The following is a 23314-nucleotide window of genomic DNA, read 5'->3' as shown; positions in this document are numbered from 1 at the left end:
TGCAACTGTCTCACGTAGATGAGCCCTAACCGTTGAAATCAGTTGGAGCACTTGAACTGACAGTCGCTACCTTTAAATATCTAGAAGCAGCTGGCAGGGTGTTGTCAGGGGATGTCCCTGTACTCTGAAATTTGTCTCTCCCGTAAGAGCTCCCATCAGCTGACTTCTAGGGCAGCATGCACCACACATCTCTGCAGGCTTTTGACTGATGGTTTATTTTTTGGGAGGTGGGGGAGGAAGACATTAGGCTTGTCTTTTGTGAACTATGTTTTTTAAAGTCTCTGTGCCTTGAGAAGCAGTGAAGGATGTATTTTTAATCAATTGAAAAATACATAAATAACGCAGTTGGCGGGCAATGGTGACTCTAGGTGATAGCCAGGCACATTTCCTTACCAAACGTTTTTTGTCTCTTTAGGGAGTGGTTAAGCAGTGGCAGGGGAGAAGCTGCAGCTTTGTTTGAGAAATTACTAGCTGGCTGCAGGTTAAAACACCGGACTGATTTCCTGGAGCCATGAAAGAGAGGCTGCATTTCTGTGCGTGTATAAACTTTTCTACTGCTTTTAACCATTTTTTAAAAAATGTATTTGTTCTTAGCAATAACAGGATTTGTATGTATAAAGGGGAAATACCTCCCCTTCCTCAGCAGCCATAGAGAGCCCTGGGCATAGTGGAAGCAGTGCACTTTTGCTCTGTGAAGGCTGGGCATGGCTAGGAGTTTGCATAGGGGGTCTCTCTGCATTCCTGGAGGGGTGAGGATAGGTGGATCTCCTACTCCAAGGACAGGGAGCATCAGAAAATCACCCCCCCCAAACGGGGTACAACCAGAGGGGCTACTCAGTTGTGGAGTGTAGAACTGGGGGCACGGGAGCAGAGACTTTCCTGCCCTCATATCATAAACTATCTGGGCTTGGCACTGGAGACAGGATTTGTCCTACTGCAAATAAAAAACTAAAAAAGAACATCCCTCAGTCTCAGTTTACCCATTCTCTCCCACAAGAAATCTGACTAGGGTGACCAGATCACCACACTAAAATATCAGGACACACTGGCGTGCCATCAGCCCCCACTCCTCTCAGGCTCTGCCGCCACTCTGCCCCAGGTCCCTCTCCGTCCCCGCTCGGCCACCCCACCGTGCCCTTCCTCATCCCCCGGCTACTGCTGGCTTGGTGCGTCCCTCCTCAGTCCCCCACCCACCGCTTGCCTCCCCGTCCGCCCGCTCGCTTGCCCGCCGCTCGCCTCTTCACCCCCCCGCCCACCACTCACCCCTACCATGCCTACTTCCCCTCTGCCGGGTGGGTGCTCGCCCACCCACTGCCTCTTCCCGCCCCTGCACCGCCCTCGCCCCGCCCCCATTCCAACCCTCGCCCTGCCCCCATTCCAACCCTCGCCCTGCCCCCATTCCAACCCCCTCTTCTCCACCTCCTCCCCTGAGCATGCTGCATGCCCACTCCTCCCCCTCCCTCCTGGAAAGCGCTAAGCGCTTGCCTCCTTACCTGAATATAGGGACAAATGGTCCTGATCATACATTGATCAGGATGCGGGACAAAGGTTAAATATCGGGACAGTCCCGATTTTATCGGGAGATCTGGTCACCCTAAGTCTGGCCATTCTTAACTGCTCAAAAGCCAGGGCCAGTACTGTGAAAACAGTACCAGCAAATGAGGTGCTACACTCCACATCTGCTGAGAAGACAACTATCTACAGTACATTGTTAAGGCCCAGATTTTCAAAGGTATTTACGTACTTAAACATGCAGATAGACACCCAATAGGATTTTCAAAAGTGACTAAGCACATAGGCACTTAATGGGATTGTGCCTATCTGCATCTTTAGGCATATAAATATCTTTAAAAATCCAGCCCTAAGCACTAAAAAGGAAACATCCTGTTTCAAGATGGAATTTAATATATTGTTTCCATGTCTCATGTTTCAAAGAATGTGGGGTGAGCTGGAAATTCATCATTTACTAGCCAGAAGGCAGAATAAATTATATAAATATTTTGTATGTATCCTAACAGAACAATGATAAAATTCATCAAAGCCCCCTTATTTTACTTTGGTATTTTACACATTATAGTTCACATTTATAAACATATAAAAGAAAAATAATGAAAAAATCTGGAATTAAAACTAGCATCGCAGTATGTTTAGTTGAGGATCTTCAATTAGTTTTATTTTGGTAAAATGTACTCCTTTTATAACAATACTGAACTGACAACATGCAGTTTTACAATCCACTGAATTAAATAATATTAAGTCTTAAATGATTAGGCTCAGGGAGTGTAAACATAATAATTTATTAGCTTCCGCTCATAAAAAACAATATTCTGAACTGTGAATATTTTTAACCACAGCAGCAAATAGTCAAAAAGGAAACAACTCAAAGTGTTCAATAAAAACCATAAGGCAAGCATCAGAGTGTGAACTTCTTCCTTTGAACCAATGCTTTAGCACTATAGCAGTAGCATCAGCAACAACAAAAAGCAAAAAAGACGACTTAGTAAACCATGGCACAGCTGTCAAGTTATTTCTATGTCATCACTTTAGCTAAGGATGCACCGTTAGAATTTTATACAAGAAAACTTGTATAAAAGAAAACTTTTGCTTTGAAAACTAGAGAGAGAAACATTAGCTGTAAAAACAGAGCTCATTGAATTTAAAGGCATCCTTTAAAAAGTGTCCTACAGTGATGGTAATTTTATATTCTTTTGTTTTATGTCTTTGTGAAACATAACATACAATACTGACCAATAGCTTGCAAGTCAGCAGGAATCAACTTTGCTATTTTTGATCAGTGATCCGCTGTAGGCAGAGTTTCATGTAGGAATTTTTATTACGTATTTCTATCACCGCATCCCTGACAAGCTCAATGAACATCTGAGGCCACAGCTTCTGCAAAGACTCATTTTTCATATTGATGTCAGCAGCTTCTTTCACTAAGTCTTGTATGTATGTCTGGCAAAATTTCTTTCTCTCCTTGATTTCCTGGATGGGAGAACCATAACAGATGACATAAGACAGACAAAAAAGGCTAAATAACAATAATGTTTTATTAAAAAGGGCCAAACGAACTTTAATGAATCAAAGAAAATAGTGATCTGCACAAAAACAGAAGACTCCATGCTTTTCTCTAACAAATGAATTTAATTGCAAACTGTACAGCCAGGTTTTTTTAAATGAATAGGGCTATAGATCCAAGCTTTATAACCATTTAACTAACTCGGGGTAGGCAACCAGCGGCACGCAAGCTGATTTTCAGTGGCACTCACACTGCCCGGGTCCTGGCCACCGGTCCGGGGGGCTCTGCATTTTAATTTAATTTTAAATGAAGTTTCTTAAACATTTTAAAAACCTTATTTACTTTACATACAACAATAGTTTAGGTATATATTATAGACTTATAGAAAGAGACCTTCTAAAAATGTTAAAATGTATGACTGGCACGCGAAACCTTAAATTAGAGTGAATAAATGAAGACTCGGCACACCACTTCTGAAAGGTTGCCGACCCCTGAACTAACCACTCTCAAATTGTTTTTTCTGAAATTCCATTTGGAAGTAACAATGTTAACTTTCTCTAACAGAATTGGAATGTTTTGTTGCTGTGGGGGATAGGAGTGATAGCATATTATGCAAACTATTAAATTTTAGATTATTTTTAAATCTAGGCACTGCAAACGCATTGACAGAGAAAAATATCTGTTTGCCTACTGTGCTGCTGTTTGAAATTTTACGTAAACTACAGTAGGGAGAAATAAACCGGTACACATATACCTTTCCATATTTTCTCTGATGTGTGCATACCGTGCAAGTAATTTCCCACAACTGTGAAAATTTAAATCAATAGAAATAAAAAAAATGCTAACAACCCATAATTTCACTCGACTGTGAAAATGTAAATAAAAAAATTTAAACAAATTGTGATGGGGCAGAGCGGCCCCGCACTGGTACAGCAGGGGTTAACCCTTCTCTCCTAGCAGAGGAAGCCATGCCCCGGAAGCTCTGCTGGGCATGCTCCAACTGAAGATCAGATATAAAAGCCTGCAGATCAGATCAGCCTGGGCTGACCGCTGGAGGAGAAGGACGCACGCCGCTAGCTCCTGCAGAGGGAGGACCTGCGAGCCAGGATCTGGGAGGCAGCTAAGCTGAGGCACTACCTGAGACCTCGACGGAGGGCGTCACCGGGGAGGAACAGACCGGAGGACCCCCTGCCGCAGAGGAACTGGTATTCACGGTAGGAAGTGACCCAGGGGAACTATAGAGATAGATGGTGTTAAAGCTGTATTGACGCTCGGTGTGTTGAGGGTGGATCCCCGCCGAGCGAGTGGCAAGGAAAGCTTGCCACTACCTGGGTCGGGGCTCCGTGGAGAGGGCGGGCCCGAGTCCCCCTACTCCCTCATCCCCGAACCGTGAGGGATCTTATATGGCCTCTGACCACTAGGCCATGCTACCCCGCTTGTAAAAGGGTTTATATGGACTCTGGCTGCTGGGACACGCTACCCCGCTTGTAAAGAGGTTTATGTGGACTCTGGCCGCTGGGCCAGGCTACCCTGCTCGAAAGGTGGTGTATATGGACCCTGGCCGCTAGGCCGTGCTACCCTGCTCGAAAGGGGGTTTATATGGACTCTGGCCACTAGGCTGCGCTACCCCGCTCGAAAGGGGGTTTATACTGACTCTGACCGCTAGGCCGCGCTATCCCGTTCGTAAGGGAAGTTATATAGACTCCGACCGCTAGGTCGTGCTACTGCTCCAGACAGGGGGACAGGAGAGAGGAAGGCCAAGAGGGGCGGACCCAAGGACTGTAGAGTGGTGAGGCGCCGACACCCCATCCTACCCCTGCCACAAGGGGGCGCTGCGGTGCCAGGCCTGCCACACAAATCCTTAAAATAAACATAAATATTTCCACTGAAATTTATAAAAAAATAAACAGTGAATTCTGCCAAGCCTATGTACAACATACAGTATGCACTGTACAAAAGCCATCTGAACTTCTAGAAACTAACTTCATGACAAAAAAATACATTTTGAGTAACTACTGGCACCACATTTTAGTCATTCTTCAATTATACTAATTCTTTTTTATGGAGGATTTCCAGAAAGTGCCATAACAAGTTGTCCTTTGAATAGTTATACTGGTGCTAAATACCTAATCCATCTGATTTACAATATTGTTAAAAACATTAGGTCATGCCTTGGCCCATGAAAACAACACAGACCATTTTTATGGGAGAAAAAGGAGAGTAAATGCTTTCCAGCTGCTTAGTTTGAAAACTTAATAATCAATAAACCTCATCTACTGTCTTCAGTAATTAGGTCTGACTTGATCACATTTAGTATGTTAGTTTAATGTTAATGTGAAGCGGGAATTGGCAGTTCTTGCCTATCTTGCTTTTCCCTTGTGACAACCAATAAAATCGGCAGCCACATATGGAATACAGTACTATAATGAAGGACAAGGTGTGAATTACCTATACTGGTAACAAACACATCTATAGTTTTAATGTAATCACATGAACACCAAAGCATTATTTTATTACTGTCCTCTATTCTGGTAAAGTGCAAACAAGAGTAACTCAGTGGCTTACGCCATTAATTATTTTAATTACCTTTACCATTTAGCCATCACTACTACTCCTTTCAAGACTAAACAGCTTTGGTATTTTTAATCTCTTCCATCACACCTCAATGCTATGTCCTTTTTGAGATGAGGTGACCAAAACTCAATGCAATAATCAAGCTGAGTATGTACTATTGATTTACTTACGAGTATTGTGATGGGATTTATACACCTCATAAACCTGAGGAGTAAGCAAGGGACAAACCTGGGTACTAGAATGTATCTCAGTAGGGACTGGAGACAGCTGCTATTAAAGGCTGTCCCCTCAAAAGGAAGAGGAGGGAAAAGATGTTCTTTTGCCCTGCTTAAGGACAGAGGTTTGCAGCCAGAAAAGCAGACCTAAAATGGGCTTGGTTGAAACAAGACAGTCTGTCATTTTATTATTATTTACATATGGGCTGCACTAAGATTTCCTCTACCGAGATTTAAACAATTTTTGTCATGGCTCTATTCTATATTGAACAATACTAACCCCAGTATTGGATCTATAAGGCACTCCACTGTTAACCTTTTCCCAAGCTGAGAAATGATTATTTATTTCTACTCTGTGTTTCCTGTCTCAGTCTTATTTTAACACACCACATGTATCTCGCCACATGATAACTAGGTCTCTATCAGTCTCTTGGGAGGCACTGTATTAAAAGCCTCTGTCTAAATTAAAGGATTCTAATGTGTGAGAGAAATCACTATACCCTTATAAAAGCTGTGCTTATTTAACCCTATCGTATTCCATTATTCTAGGTAGTTTAAAATTCCAGTTTGAATGGTACCAAAAAATTGGAGAGAAAATCCAAGTAAGGCTGTACTTGCATACTCCATGTACAAGTCCTGGATCCTGAATGTATGATCCAAGTATGTTTCACAGTATGGGTAACACCCTTTTTTAAGGGATACAGTGCTGACCACCTTGCCGTCTGGTATAGTTGCTATTTTTATACTGTTTGATCATGTGGTTGAAAAACAAACAAATATGACACACAGGGATATGTAAAAACTAACACTCTAAAGACCCCCACTAAAATTGACATATAATATTTCATGGGTAATCTTTGTACACAGGGCTAGTAGAAGGATAAGTTAAAAGGACTGTATGATGACAATTTCTTGAAATGCTTAAGTCTGCAATGCACAGTCCAGAACTCAGAGAGGGAGCTCATAAGCAGAGCAGAACTGGACTGAGAGCTTCGGGGTGCGGAAGGAATGACAAAGATTGCCCTTGGTTGAAGTCAGTGGGAGGAGCCATGCCGGCACATCTGAAAGCAGAAATTGGTCTATATACTTATTTTTAATAAAACATTATTTTTAACTGTGTTCGATTATTAAAATTTACAGATTTTTCATGGCACCGTTGCTATAATATGGATGTTAGTCACTGGGTCCCAGAGAAGTCTGGAAGTACCCTGTAAACTCTTTCAGTTGGTGAAAGTGAATAACATTATTTCAGGCAAATAAAATATATGAAAACTGATTAAAAATTAAACAAGCCACCCAAAAGAAAAAAAGATATATATTTGGAATGTTTCAGAGTATATGATCGTCACAGGATCCTCAAACTAACACATTTACCTCAAGCTTTTCTGTATGAAACTCCCTTGTGGTATAATTCAGTATAGCTCGATTTGCATTTTCTCCTCCAACTCTTCTGCTGTCATTACTTTCTTCACTGACAATCCCAGATTTCTTCCCCTTTGCCTCTAGCATATAACAGAATTGCTTCTTCCTGTAGAAAGACAGTAAAAAGATTTACAGATTTAATTATCTGAGACTTTATTAAAGCACAAATGCTTTTCAGTGATTTTATGTAACGCCCCCCCCCCCTTTTTTTGGCGGGGGGGGTTTGCTCTGAACATTGAGTTTAGGAGTTTTTGGTTTATTGCATCCTGCAGCCTTGATATATACAGAAGGTCCCAGAGATATCCATCCATTATTTTGTCCCATCACAACTGCAGACTATTAAGACAAATGCTTGTTTTGACACATACCATAACAGGGCTCCAAAATGGAAAAAAATCATACAACTTAAAGGTACTTAAAGTAAAAGTATCCACAGAAATCTAAAAATACCATCGAAACTTCTTTTCCACAAACTTTTAAACACCTTTTATTTTACAATGTCAAAACTCAAAACTGTTAATTGTCATATATTTCAACTATAAAACACCCATTAAAATTATGTCCGTGTCTCTAGTATGTAACTCAGTAAGTGCTGCCCAACACATGACACTGGAATCAAATAAACAGTACACTTACATGTATGGACATCTTCAATCATGTCCTATATCAGCTCCCTATTATCAGAAATGCATATATATAGTACATTATAGAACTTTGTTCAACTTGTATGCTACATTCTATTTGTGAAATCAAGAAGAAAGTGATCAATATTTCTGCAATGTACAGAAAAACTTATGGTTTTTTTAGTAATTTTATACAGTGGGATCTGTTTAATATTTGTCATTTTACTTAAAGGGATTTTCATAAGAGTATGTTAACCCATGTGTTCTGGCCAAATTCTTAGTTAATTATATTTTGCTTACGTAAGTTTCAACTGTCTTTGCTTTCTGTCCTAAAACTTCTAATCAGTATTGCTTTATATTATTAAATAGATGCTTAGGAGACCGCAGTTCAGTGGTGAGTGAAGAAATCCATATTTTTATATAACATTAGAGATCTCTTATCTCTCTTAATTACCTTGCAAGCTCTCTAGCGAGGCTTAATAAATGTTTGCTAAGTACTTTGAGATCCTTGGAGGAAGCAGTAAAAGTGTAAAGCATTATTTGTATATTGTAAATGTGAAAACAACAGTACATGACGGAACAGACCTTCAGAAAATAAATGTAGGCAAACCTACTTCTGCTTGTGACAGAAATGCTATGGAGAAGTGGAACAAAATAAAGTAATGTTAGTAAAAGTATCTCTCTTCCAAAACAAAACATTTCTCACAGTTTAAGTAAGCAATATATATTTGGCAATAACATACACCAACAAATATCTGCAGGGTTGGGGACATCAAGGGAAGCAGTTGCCCCACTCATGAAGACAGGGACAGTTCAGCTGGTCACGCAGTAAAACGTTGTAGTGGGTAAGTTGTGGGGGACAGGGATGGAGCCAGCACTTTTCGGGGCACAAGCAATGCGTGGGAGAGCAAGACTCCATGTGAGCTTAGCACAGGAAGTGCTGGTATGTTATAGACATGTAGGGGGTTGCAGGACAGCAGTACTGGGGAGTGGAACTAGTTGGACCGGTTGTCCCTGAGAAAATATTAGAAAATCTTCAGTGTAAATGTCTTAAGGAGATGTGGACTTGTTAAGGTCCAAACAGTAACAGGCTTCACACCTCGGCACTTCCATGGATTCCAACAGAAGAGCTCAGTAGGGCAGATCATAGCAGGCACTTACATTGTGGACCTTTTAAATGCCATCACCTCTAGCATTCCCTAACTCCATTCCACTTCTACACTGCTTCCCTTAACATCCTCTGCTGATCCCCCCCCCCATCTGTTTCCTTCCTATTCTCATCCCCTGCATTCTCCTCTTTTCCACGTTGCCCTGTCTGTATTCCACCCACCCCCTGTCAGTTTTCTGCCCCAGGCAATTTAAGCATTTTAAAATTAAATGTTTATATTTCTGAACATTAAAAAAAAAAAAAAACAAAAAACATAAAAGTGGACCAGAAGAAAGCACATGAGCCTAGTGGGAATAAGAGTTAAGAAAATAAAAGCATTGACTTTTGTGGAACAAGAGAGAAGCGGGCAAGGCATCTCATTCTCCCTCCAGACCTGGTCTGCACCATCCCCCACAAGATTTGGAAGGTATCTGGTGTCAGGAAGGCTATGGAGTACTAATTCTGATCTGGGCTCATCCCAGTCTCCCTGCTCTGACACTTGAGTAAGGAGAGTTCAGATTAGAGTGGGTGCTCTGCAGCTGCACCTGCTAAGTAGCACTCATTGAGTGTCCTAAACCAACCAACCAACCAAACCTAAACCAACCAAACTTGCAGTCTCTCCTGTGTGGTCCCCAATGAAGAACTATCAACAGTTTTTATAACCTGTAAAATGCAGAAAGTAAGATCAAACTTGGCCTTATACAAGCCAATATGAAATTTACTTTTGCTCTTCTTCATTATGTTAATATAATACCCCAAACAGTCTAATTGTATGTGTAAGGAATTAATGTTGGTCTGAATAAATATAGGTCGAGCCTGTAAGTATTTCTAGTGCACACTTAGAGTACAGGACCTTTGAAACTATGAGCCACTGAAATATAAAGTGGCATCTCCCTCTGTGATTATTTTCTGTATCATCCTAGAAGTTCACTGCACATATCAATTTGTAATTGAACCTTTTGTGTGTTTTCTCTATTAACTACTTTATTTTATAAAAAAAAGAAAATCAAGTTCTTTTTGAAAAAACTGATTGATTAATCTAACCTAACCAAAAGGAAGGGTGGACTGATTTAACTGTTAATTTTGTTTGTACAAGTGTGTTAAGAATTAAGTTATGGTAAAAAATATCATTTCTATGGCTATAAAAGCGTTCCATCTTAAGACGTTTAAAATAATTTTTTACCTGGATTCTCCAAGTAGTGAAAGCAGGCGATACTGGGGCATTTCAGAAGATGCTACATGTGCGAGAATGCCAAAGAGCCTTTCAGCCATTACTATATCATTCTGAGTAACCTGTGAAAAAAATAGGAATGGAAAATTTTCACAAATAGTAAAACCTGCTCATGTTCAGAAATGACCAGCACAAATCAAATCAGTTAAAATATGTGCTATAAAACACTGCATACCAGAGATATTCCAGGCATATTTAGGGAAAGGAAACAATATATCCCTACAACTTTTTCAAAACTTAGATTGACTTTTATTGGCATCTTCAATATATTCAAAGAGCAATCACACAAGTTACTTTTGCTTCTTTTACTTATTTTCTACCAACTCTGAAAACTTTGATGCATACAATATGATATTCTATGTTTCAAGATACTGCTCATTAAATGACCAGTTCTTCCATCCTGAGTGTTCCAGCCCACACAGATTAATTCTTTACCATGTTGCATAAATTTACAGAGATATACTGGAAAAGTTTCTGATCCAGTTGTGATGCAGAAGTGAAAGGTCTCTAAGCACTTAAATGATGGAAGATAAGCCATGGTCTCTGTGACTTTGGCAGCACTATGGGGCACTCTTTACAGAAAGATTTTTTTTCTGTAAGGGCTAACTGGCTGGCGGCCTTCCCCAGTCCAGTAAAATTAATTCTTCCCCGTAATACTTTACTTTCCTAAACATGAACTCTACTGTTGCTCCAGCATAAAATTACAGCTGTGTTTTTAAGATAATTTCAAACTGTTGATGAAATGACACCATGTACTTTAAACATCTGTGTTCAAAGCCCAATTCTTTTCCCCTCCAAACTCTTTAATGATGCTCACCCCTCCCGACATCTAAATAAAATCTATTCAATTTCAAATAAAAAATGAGCAACACAAACATTCCCCTTGTCTGATGTCTTCTTTCCCAGCATCGTGTTATGCTACTGTAAAATTCCCCAAGGCAGTCGTGTGCTATATGCAAATGTTAAATAAGAATGCTATTCTTTAGTGAAACCTCTAGTGTGTTCTTGGTACTATTTACCACCAAAGGATGTTATGGTAACAGCACTTTGGGAACTACAGATGCATTATCAATGCTCCTTACTAGCATATAATAGGTCAAGAAAATATGCATACAATACTCAATCAATCTACCCTGTCATTTGCAAACTATATACCTTTGCTGCTAAACATTTTGTAAAGTTCCACAATTAAATGTACACTGGTTTGTTATGTTGTCCAGGGGTTTGTCTAGATTAGGAAAATTTACACTTGTGAAACTACATTAAAAGAGGGTTGGGCACTTCACAGCCAGCCCATATAGTAGGGTGAGGTCTGGGAGTAGAGTCCCTTTGCTGGGGGGAGGGGAGGGGTTTGGTTAGCACACAGCTCTTCTCTCAAGCGTGGGTTTGGCTCGTGGATAAGTTTCATGGCTTTTCTTTCAAACCTGAGTTTGTTGACAGAGCATACTGGAAGGCTTAATTACTTAGACTTTTTCTGAGGAGTTGTGGGATAAGCAGGGAGGATTTATTTTCTATTTTGTTATTGTAGGCTGAAGAACTCTTTAAAATCTAAAAACGTGTTTGCACTTTAAATGGTGCAGTAAATGTTGCATGGAGATACAACATTTAAATACATACATAGAATAAATTGAAAACAAGCTTTTAAAAGCCATATTCAGTCTTACAAATCCAAACTTTTTAACAGGCACCTTTTACAAGAGTTCATGATCAGTAAATTTAAAAAGGGAAAAAAACAACCTTATACTGTGCTACTTATTAAAAAATGTTCTCCTGGGGTTATTTATGTTTAAGAAAAAGTCCACACAAAAATAGTATTAGAAGTTTAATGACTTGTTTTCTTTTTAAGATATAGCACAATTAAAAGGAGGCATTTTTCTTTCTATTTTCCTCCACGTGGGAACTTTTAGTTCAGTTTAGCTCTTTAATCCTCTCTTCCTATGTTGCATGATTAATATGTGCTGGATACAGCTAAAAAAAGAGTAAATTATAGAGTTCAAATTTCTATAGACTTTATTAGTTATCTGATAGAGTCAATTAAAAACAAAATATAATGATGAATTTAAAATACTAGACATTTAATTTACTATTTCTCATAAGATTTTTACAATGTAATTATTTAAGTTTCTGGTAGATATTTTGTTAATGAGAAATATGGAAAAATAAATATAACCACTGCACTTTAGCTTCCTAACATCCATAGGTACAACTTTTTGGAATGACACTCCATATAGACAGCTCAAATCACTGTAATCCTGAAATTGGTATGATCATTTACACAAACGCAAAGTGAGATTTCAGTCCTACAAGGTGTTGAGAATCTTGGCCATGATCCCACAAAACACTTAATTGTAAAGCACCTGATTAATCTCATGCTTAAGTTTAAGTATGTATTTGAGTGTTGTATCAGGGCTATAGTTCTCAGCACCCTGCTTGCTTGAGCCCTTGGTGCACGACAGATGTATAATTTATCCAGATCAGATGGTAGCTTTTACACCCACTTTGCACTGGTGCAAATGGGTACACAAGGTGCAGATGTATACCAGTATTAATGTACTCCCTTTCTTTGCACTTTAAACAATTAATGATTTTGTGTAAGAGGTAAAAAAATCAAGGGTTCCATTTCATGGAGTGGTGATGAAGAAAATATTTGAGAGTTTATGTATATGCTGTAACTGGAGTTAAAAAATACTATATAAATAATAATGTGCTGTACTAAAACCAGCTGTCAAGTATGCTTATATATATTAGGGCTGTCGACTAATCGCAGTTAACTCACGCGATTAACTCAAAAAAATTAATCGCGATTAATCACAGTTTTAATCGCACTGTTAAACAATAGAATACCAATTGAAATTTATTAAATATTTTTCTACATTTTCATATATATTGTATTCTGTGTTGTAACTGAAATCAAAGTGTATATTATTTTTTATTACAAATATTTGCACTGTAAAATTGATTAACAAAAGAAATAGTATTTTTCAGTTCACCTCCTACAAGTACTGTAGTGCAATCTCTTTATCATGAAAATGCAACTTACAAATGTAGATTTTTTTTTTGATACATAACTGCACTCAAAAACAAAACAATGAAAAACTTCAGAGCCTACAAGTCTATTCAGTCCTACTTCTTGTTCACCCAATCGCTAAAAACAAGTCTGTTTACATTTGCAGGAGACAAAGCTACCCTCTTCTTATTTACGTCACCAGAAAGTGAGAACAGGCATCTGCATGGCACTTTTGTAGCTGGCATTGCAAGATATTTACGTGCCAGATATGCTAAACATTCGTATGCCCCTTCATGCTTCGGCCACCGTTCCAGAGGACATGCTTCCATGCTGATGATGCTCATTAAAAAAAAATGCATTAATTAAATTTGTGACTGAACTCCTTGGGGGAGAATTGTATGTTCCCTGCTCTGTTTTACCCTCCTTCTGCCATATATTTCATGTTATAGCAGTCTCAGATAATGACCCAGCACATGTTGTTCATTTTAAGAACACTTTCACTGCAGATTTCACAAAATGCAAAGAAGGCACCAATGTGAGATTTCTAAATATAGCTACAGCACTCAACCCAAGGTTTAAGAATCTGAGAGGGATGAGGTGTGAAGAATGCTTTCGGAAGTCTTAAAAGAGCAACATTCTGATGCGGAAACTACAGAACCCGAATCACCAAAAAAGAAAATCAACCTTCTGCTGGTGGCATCTGACTCAGATAATGAAAATGAACATGCGTCGGTCCACATTGCTTTGGACTGTTATCGAGCAGAACCCATCATCAGCATGGACATGTGCCCTGAAATGATGGTTGAAGCATGAAGGGACATATAAATCTTTAGCGCATCTGGCATGTAAATATCTTGTGATGCCGGCTACAACAGTACCATGAGAATGCCTGTTCTCACTTTCAGGAGACATTGTAAACCAGAAGTAGACACCATTATCTCCTGCAGCTATAAACAAACTTATTTGTCTGTGATTAGCTGAACAAGGAGTAGGACTGAGTGGACTTGCAGGGTCTAAAATTTTACATTGCTTTATTTTTGAATGCAGTTTTTTTTTTTACATAATTCTACATTTGTAAGTTCAACTTTCATGATAAAGAGATTGCATTACAGTACTTGTATTAGGTGAATTGAAAAATACTATTTCTTCTGTTTTTTACAGTGCAAATATATGTCATAAAAAATAAGTATAAAGTGAGCACTGTACATTTTGTATTCTGTTTTGTAACTGAAATCAATATATTTGAAAATGTAGAAAACATCCAAAAATATTCAAATAAATGGTATTCTATTATTGTTTAACAGTGCGATTAACCACACAGTTAATTTTTTTTAATCGCTTGACAGCCCTAAATACATATATTCAGTGCCAATATTTAAATTCCTTTCAAACATATTATAATAAACCAGAGAAAAACTTGTTACAAGAAACTGAAGAGGTGAAGTGTATGAATTCTTTAAAATTAAAAAAAAATACAAACAAACGCAAACTGATTTGTGTTTCTTTATCATATGTACTCAGGAATAGGGTTGAATTGTCTTTTTCAATTACCAAGAGCTATAGCAACAATAGGTATTTTTGGGGGCTACATAAGTAAAAACAACAGATTTAGTTTGACGAATGCAGAGCAGAGTAATTTATGTGGGGAGGTATATTTACATCTTTTTTACTTTTGCATAAGAATGAATGGAGTGGCTCTATTAATTTTATTAATATATAATCAATATAAATTTATGAAATAAGAATCTGTTCTTTACATTAATGAGCATTCATTTTATAAGAATAATTTTGAGAGGGAAGTTATACGTTCTTTGTATTCCTAAAAAAATATTACTTCCTCTTACCTCAGTTCCATTTATCTTCTGCAGATTAAAATGGTTCAGTCTAAACAGAACATAGTATTTCCAGAGAGTAAAGTTGACAACTGGATTTCCCTGAGGATCAACTGTCAACTGTTCAATGCGACGCACCTGTGCTAATGCATTAAACTGCTGCAACGTAACAATATTTGTCTCCTTAAACTTCAGGTGCTGTAACAAAAAACCAGACATGAACTACGTTATACTTACTGAGGAGGACACATAATAGTAAGGCAACACAACTGTGTTACAGACATCAAGCTCAGTGTTAGATCACATCCATTCCATGCTACTTCAATTCTCCTTAGACATGAATAACCAGCTCTTGGGCCCATCTAAGCAACTGGGCTCACTTGATGTGTAGAGCTTTTAATACCTCTTCAAAACAATGTGGCACATGATGCCTTCCCCTCTTTAAAAAGAAGCCCTCTCCCTTTTGTATCCAATAAATTAAAATAAAAACTAGAAAATAAAATAAAAGATCTTAGTGATACAGACATCTGGTGGTCTCCGAGTGGGAAAACCTTAGCATTTACAATCTTCTTCACTTGAAAGAGTAAGTGCACAGTCATAGCTAGTCTGTATTCTTCATGAAAAAAAATGATGAAAATTCATCAAGGGAGTATTAAAGCATGTAAAAATACAATAGGCGTTAATTGGTTTGTAAGTTTTCAGAAAGGTGTGACCATAACTTTTTCAAGTATGTATAATGCTATGGTCACTTAATACAGATACTTAGCCTTAACTGTTTTGATTAAGTTACAGGTGTATAGGATTCCTCAGTTTTTTGGATGATTGGTTTATCACACATTTATTATACCATCATTGTGATTCCTTGGGTTTAAATTGGGTCATTAGCAATAAGAGGGGCAAAACCCCACGCCCCTCTGTAGAAGTGTTGCAACAACAAGATTTGCTTAAACTTTGTATAGAAAGAAAAGAGTGGGATATTTCTACACTGTAAGCAAGGAAATAAGCAAGAAATATTTTGAGTATGTAGAGTCTGATTGTTTCCTGATTGTACCAGCTGTATAGGTCATGGAATCACTCAGTTATTCTGCTCCTTCCAACACTGCTTCAGTAGCACCCCTAAAAGGAGGCCACGATGAGCCAGATAGCAGAATGAGATTTTGAGGGGTTAAAAACCTTTGCTGGGATTTTGAAGTCATAGCTGGAAATACCTGCCTGAGCTGAAGCAAGGTACGCTCAATTAAGCTCAGAACCTTCCAAAAAAAAGCATGGGGTATCTTTATGAGAAGGAGAGACAGAGGTTTGTTGACCAGAAACCAAGAGAGGGAACTATGAAGGCACATGAGCCTACCTGTTTATACTGTTCTAGTTAGTTTTATGTTATTTGCTTTGATTTTACAGACCCAAATTGCCTGGAGGGAATGTGGCCAGAGACTTTGCACATTTACGTTTTTTCGGTTGAGCAAGAACCACAGAACTCCAGAGAGTTATTTGCTTAACCAGCACCACCTCTGACCTCTCTGTCTCCAGCTGTTCAGATGCCGGCCTTGATGCATAAACAAATACTTCTTGATACATGGAAATAATGGATCAACAATGTAAAAGTATTGTATTTCCATCTCACAATTTAGCAACCCTTTTCTATTTTATGAAGGGCCAAAAGAAATATTTGTGTCAGAAATAAATTTCCAACCTAAGAGGAATCCCTCAATTCCCTTTGAGAATTCTGACTCAAGTCTCTTGCTCAATCAAGACGGCCTTATCAAGTTAAAAGTACAATACAGACAAAACCGAGGAGTTATATAAATAATCCAAACTCATGTACATAAGTGATGATAAGCTGAAAACTAAAGGTTACTTGACCAAAATAAGGTGTTGTTAAAGATCATTCATATATTCTGTAGCTATTCAGATTGCTGAAGTCTCAGAGAAAATGTCTTACCACAGAATTAGGAAATCTGATCTTCAGTTTTGGTAGCACTTGAACAATTTCATCAAATTCTATGAACATAAAGGAGACTGTGATGACAGTTCCAGCTGTCTGAACGCTCCAGTTTCGATCAAGGGATTCCAGAGCTCCAGAACCATACAAGTAAAGAGTGTCTCCCTCCACTTCGACTAAGTGAGAATCGAGGACAGATAAGCCTTGTACAGCATTGCTCAGTATTGTGTCAAGAGATCTGTGAGGGGAAACAAACAGATGTAATATAAAAGAGAAGATATCTTTTGGGGCATTTGATTGAAGTGAATATTAATATTCCAGAAGTCCTACGCTTTACCAAAGCCTAACCTCTCAAAAATATCCACAATTTTGGGTTTCCAACTTGAGACACCTAGACCTTGATTTTCAGAGATACTATAAATGCCATCAAATAATATGGATGCACAGTATCACTGGAGCTGGGCACCCCAACTCTGTGGCACCCAAAATTAGCAATCATTTAAAAATTGTGGCTCAAATGTTTGACTATTTTGTGTTGGTTTTGATTGCTACAAACGAAACTTCAACACACGCATTTGCTCAAATGACTTTACATTCAATTTCAGGGAACAAAACTAAGGACTCGATCCTGTCAAAATTTACCCAACATGAATAATTTCTCATGCAACTAATCCCGTTACATTGGTAATTGTTTGCAGGATCAAACCCTGTTTTAAGATCAAACACAGACTACAAAACCAAAGAAACAGGGATAATAATGCTATTAACCAAAAATGTTGAATAAATAGGCAGTTTCATTTTTTTCTTATAAATTGCATCATTCACCACTTAAAAACCCTATGCCATGTCTTCTGACCAAGACATTACTTGACTTAAAGATGAGAATACTAAGTCATTGCCTACACACCTTGGGTCTTATTGATCCGATTTAATCCTGTGGGACTGGAAGCGAGGATGACTTCTTAACAGCTTAAGGCTCTAGATTAATTTAATATTAAAAACAGTGAATCCAACTCCATGACTAACTGCTTTATTTGAACACCCTATTGTATCATCTACAATCTTAAGTCACACACAGATGGGAAAATGTCTTGTTAAAAGTATTTTCTACTTACAACTATTCTTTTGGGGCCTGATTCAAAGCTCATTGAAATCAGCAGGAAATCTTCCATTAAATTCTATGCCATAGAATCTATGGGCTTTAGAATAGGCCTCAGAGTGATGGTCACCCAGCTCCAGGCTTGTTTTGGGTTTTTTTTCCCCCCTTGACCCATCTTGTCATATTGAAGTAACAATATGTCAAGGTGCTGTAGACAGCCATTTATAGGTTTCAGATAGAAAAAAAACAATAACACTGATTCTTTCAGAGACCATCGTTTAGGCCTGGTTTATTTCTACCAAGCAAGAATCATTTTTACCCAACAGGGCATTTTCTCAGGCCTGCAGTAAGGGCTATACACACAGGCCACACATTTCAACTACTTCCTTACCCTGAAAGGGCAAGGTTATTGCTCCTTAAAAAGGGCTCAATTTTTCACAAACTATATGTTGGCTCACTACTACTTAATAATTTTTTTAAAAAAAGAAAAAAGTCTTGTACAGGTGTGTTGAATTGTCTTCAAAGATAATATATCAAATTCCAGCTGTGCGTTTTCTCTGCTAGATATCTTCATTTATTGTAAATCTTCATTTCTCTTGAGAGACAGTGTATCATTCTTGAGAAAGAAGATGAAGAATTAAAGTGGACATCTCTTTCACCCTAACATCCACCTATACGAGTAGAGCCAATTGCTTTTTGTCCATCTCCGAAGTATTTTTGACTGTCTTCCACTTTTACAGCAGTCAGACTTCAGATGTGCAACTGTCACCTCTCCCCTTTGACTATTAGAACTAACTGCAAAAAAATTTGATGAAACTTTCTGTGTTGAAAAATTCCATTTTGTTGAAAAATTAATCAGGAACATTTCTCAGGACCAAGATGGATTTTTTTTTTTTTTTTGAAATGGGGGTGGGGGGGGGGGGCAGGGCAGCGCACGGACACACAGCACAGAGTGACTCTACAGCTGAACTGTTAGGGCATGGATATTGAAGACCCAGATTCAAGTCCCGTCTTCAAATCAGGCAGGGCAGGGATTTGAGCCTCTGTCTCCCACTTCCCAGGTGACATCCATAACCACCAGGATGTATGTGTGAGTGAGGAAATTCAGAAGACCTCCTGTTTATCCCAATGTGGAACAAAAACAAATTTCAAAATACTGAAATTTTTTGCAAAACAGAATTGTTGTTTTCTGGCTAGCCCTACTGACTATTCAATTTTAGCACAGAGCATAAGAGAAAGCTATTCTGTTTCTCTAAAAGTTCTGACTGGTTTGATCAGGGAAGAGGGTTTATACCTCACACCATCACCCTCCACACCAAAGCCAGCTGCTGCAGTTTATCACAGTGACATGGATTCAGAAGTATCTCCACTCTCATTGCATTATTTAATTACCTACTGTCCAGATAAAGGATAAAAATGTTTCCTTCACTGATTGGGCTGGAAGAAATGTTCTTGTTTTGTAGAGGAAAGAGAATACTAAGATTTATAGAAATAAAACCAATTCAAAATGCAAAAGGTGGCTGAACAGCTTAAAACTCACTCAGGTGGGAGCCCCGTAAGTTGGTACTAGGCATACAGAGGGAGAGAGATCAGTCTTTAGTGCCTAGATCACCAATACAAAAAGTTAAGACACCCAGAATTGCATGAAGACATTCTAAAAGGTGCAGATAAAGTTTGCTTTGTTTGAATGTTTTGTATAATCTGACATTTTTGTAATTTTATTTATTTTTTTTAAATAAGCAGTATGATTTCTACAACACTGATTTTACAAAATTAAATTACAACTTTCAAAAGAGCATGAAAGTTTATTTTATACATTGTATTTTATTATAGTAGGTTTGGCTAAAAAAAGTCACAACATTCATAGTCAGGAAATTACCAAAAATAAACCAACTTCACAACCAGTATCCAATGTAAGTAAAGAAAATATTACACCAAGATCTTTCCTATAACTGCATGGAAATTTTTTTTTTAAGTTCTATTAAAGAAGAGTCTTCTCAAGCAGTCAAAACAGTGAATCCATTAACATATTAATGTTAATCTGCTGCAACTGCAATATTTTGCATCTTGTATTAATTAAGATATAATTTGCACAAGTGATTTAGAGTTTGGATACAGGATTTCGTTGCAACTTGTTCCCCACTGAATTTGAAAATGAGAGGGTCCTTGATTTGTGTAAAAGTAATTTCTGATGATCAATAAATCAGCACCTCTTGTGGTTATGAGGCAGTACATACTTAAAACATGCAGACTCACCACTTTACTCACTCCCTGCTTTAATCCTAAAATAGCTGATATATGGATATTCTAAAGCTATGTTGGATATACTGTGGAATTACTGTATTAAATACCCTGGCTGTACATGGCAATATCAATATTAGGATACAATAATGTTTGAATAAGGTGTCTAATGCTAACAGTGGTATTATAATGAAGTTTTGAGATGTTTGCTTAAAGAAGCATTCTAATAAATCCAGTTATTTAGCTATCGTGGTGGTTAGCTAGTTAGATAGCAACAAAAAATAAAAATAAAAAAATAGCAGCATTGCATCTGGAAAGCAGAATTATACTTCAAACATTTTGTGGTCACACAACTGAGAAACAGAGTCAGAACTCCAAGCAAAGGAAGTGTGGGAGTGGGAAATCATTTGGCAACCGTTGATATAATTCTAGACTAGAGACTGGAACATTTTTGTAAATTACCAGCTGAAGGATCTATGGGTTAGTGGCAAATAACTGCAGAAATCTGGGACCGGGGACAGCAACTCCGGACTGTAAAACTATTGTTCATCATTTGCATGATCAATGTATAACTGTGGCATAAGTATTACTAGAAATTGTGTAACCCTGTCTTTGTACGGTTGACATAAATCAGCTCTTGTCTATCACGGATTCCTACCACTTACGAGCATTCTTATATGTGCCCTGGCTGAGATGATTTAGTTGGGGATTGGTCCTGCTTTGAGCAGGGGGTTTGGACCAGATGACTTCCTGATGTCCCTTCCAACCCTGATATTCTATGATTCTATGTGTGAGAAGTTGCACTAGAAATAACTGACCTATTACTACTATGACAGAGCAGAATAAAGGAAGAAGGGTGGGTTGGAATGACGTAATTCTTTACATTTTGAAAGCATAGTTTTCTGAAGTACATTGAACAAATCTGCCTTTATAGCAGGACATTAATACCTCTCAGATTACTATGGGTATCACCTTCTCTGTGGAAATAAGTAACAAAGAATTACAATTAAAAGCTTGATTTGGACATGGGTTTTATTCAGTTGAAGCCTTTTCCCAACTTAATTAAATTTAACAATTTTATGTGATTCATAGAAATCAGCAAGAGTTGTTTCATTCAGTCCTCTTTTACTTTTAATATTTATTTCAAAATTTTTAACAGGTCTTTGTGCTCCCTTCAATTCTGAAATCTTACCATTGTTCTCTCATGCGAAAAGAGCAGTGTATATTTCACAGGGGAGGAGACCAACTATGCAAGTGTATAGTCACAAAGAACAATAGGGCCAACAGGGGATGGAAAGGGATTAAAATGAATGAAAAATAGTGATCTAACTTCCTAAATTGTCTAAAAGTTTATCACAACTTTGAAGTTTGATATACTTTAACTCACTCTCAGTTTTACCCAATTAGTAGCAAGAATTTCTTTATAACAAGGTAGAGATAATGCCTCTGACACCACTAATGAAACTAAAAGAATTATGCAACCATCAATGTACATAAGTAGCAGGAGTCCACATCAGTGCACCTTATGCAGGATCTGAGCCTTTGTCTGCTACTTATGTGAATGTGAGATTATGTGTCTTTTTTTTTTTTTTTTCCTGGCATTATCAGAAACATTGTTCTCGGACAAATCATGGCCTAAATATCCATCTAGGCATATTAGACATAAATTGTTTTCTTCTAAGTAGTTGTACAATCAAAAAAAACCACATGCCAGATTACTGCTTCTCAGGGTGTTAGATATAACAGATACTGTATATTAGAATGAAAATATTACAAAAGATGTTAAAAGGAACATTCAAGTTGCTAGGTCCTGCACTCAAAAGTTAGGAAATGTCAGAATTAAAGTTGCCCGTGTAACATTAAATTGCCCCTCCTGTGATTATTAATTGTGATACAGTCTTTATGTATATGATCATATAACTTTTTCTACAGGACCCCGCCTCATTCAGTCCACAGAATGGGAAGTGATCAATTAATGAGCTACTAATCAATAGCTGTTGTTTTTTCCTCATTGTTCAATGTCCGGTCATAGGCCTTATTTCCAGCACATTATTCAAACCCTGCTCTGAAGATAGAATTAATAATTCTCTCATGGGCTTTTCCACTATAGTAGCTGAGTGCTTCACACATTAATTTATCTTTGCAAACTCCATGAAATGAGTGGCACTATTATCTCAATTTTACAGTTGGGAAGCTAAGGCATACAAAGATTAATATCAAAAGCATCCACTAATTTTGAGTGCCCACTTTGAGATGTCTAGGACCTGATTTTTCAGAATACTTACCATTATATAGCACTTTATATATTCAAACATAGAATCCATTAACTTCAATTGCAGTTGAGTAGAGCTAAACAAATAATTTGAAATCTTCTGATGAAAGTGCTATATAAGAGCCAGGTATTCCCATTAATATTAATAATTGATTTTTCAGTTCATTTAGCCGAACTGAAAAATATTTGGTTTCAAATAGAAACTGAATTTTTTTAGTTTTTCTTCAACGAAATAACTGGAAAAATTTCATTCGGATTGAATGGAAACACTGAAACAGTTTTGACATTTTCAAAATGAAATATTTCAATGTTTTCAAAATTTTTGTCTACACTTTTATTCCAGGCAAAACTATACAATGAATTTGACCCAAATTCATTGAAGTGCTCCAAAAAGTGCTATTTGCTGGAAACATTGCTCAGATCTAGCTGTGAGCATTCAGAACTTCTTCAAAGAGGTCCCAAGGGTCTGAAGTTAGACCCCCAGAAAATGAGGGAACACACGATTGATTAGTCATAGCCTTTAAAAAGTATCGTTTAAATGACTTGTTTAGTATCACATAGGAACTCTGTGGAGATAGAATCCCATTCTCCAGGGCAGTACTCAACTGCTTTAACCATGAGTCCTCCTTTCTCTTCCTGCAATCCCTTACCTCATTCGCTACACGTAGGGTTACCATACATCCGGTTTTTCCC

At 37.8% G+C, this 23314-nt stretch overlaps 1 protein-coding gene across 1 annotated transcript in view; it reads right to left on the bottom strand.

The window, feature by feature from the left end:
* Nucleotides 1-2194: 2194 nt before the first annotated feature.
* LRRC49 (leucine rich repeat containing 49) overlaps nucleotides 2195-23314 on the bottom strand; it is a 124424-nt gene continuing 103304 nt past the window's right edge. The window contains exons 13-17 of the mRNA XM_024198516.1: nucleotides 17010-17247; nucleotides 15083-15268; nucleotides 10184-10293; nucleotides 7183-7336; nucleotides 2195-2985 (exon numbers count right to left, since the gene is read on the bottom strand). Of these exons, the coding sequence (XP_024054284.1) occupies nucleotides 2782-2985; nucleotides 7183-7336; nucleotides 10184-10293; nucleotides 15083-15268; nucleotides 17010-17247 (892 nt within the window). The 3' untranslated portion in view covers nucleotides 2195-2781. The remainder of the gene's footprint in view (nucleotides 2986-7182; nucleotides 7337-10183; nucleotides 10294-15082; nucleotides 15269-17009; nucleotides 17248-23314) is intronic.

This window comes from Terrapene carolina, unplaced genomic scaffold (assembly GCF_002925995.2).
Source record: "Terrapene carolina triunguis isolate 2854851 unplaced genomic scaffold, T_m_triunguis-2.0 Scaffold67, whole genome shotgun sequence".
Lineage (NCBI taxonomy): Eukaryota > Metazoa > Chordata > Testudines > Emydidae > Terrapene > Terrapene triunguis.
This window is presented reverse-complemented; position numbering and strand designations above follow the sequence as displayed.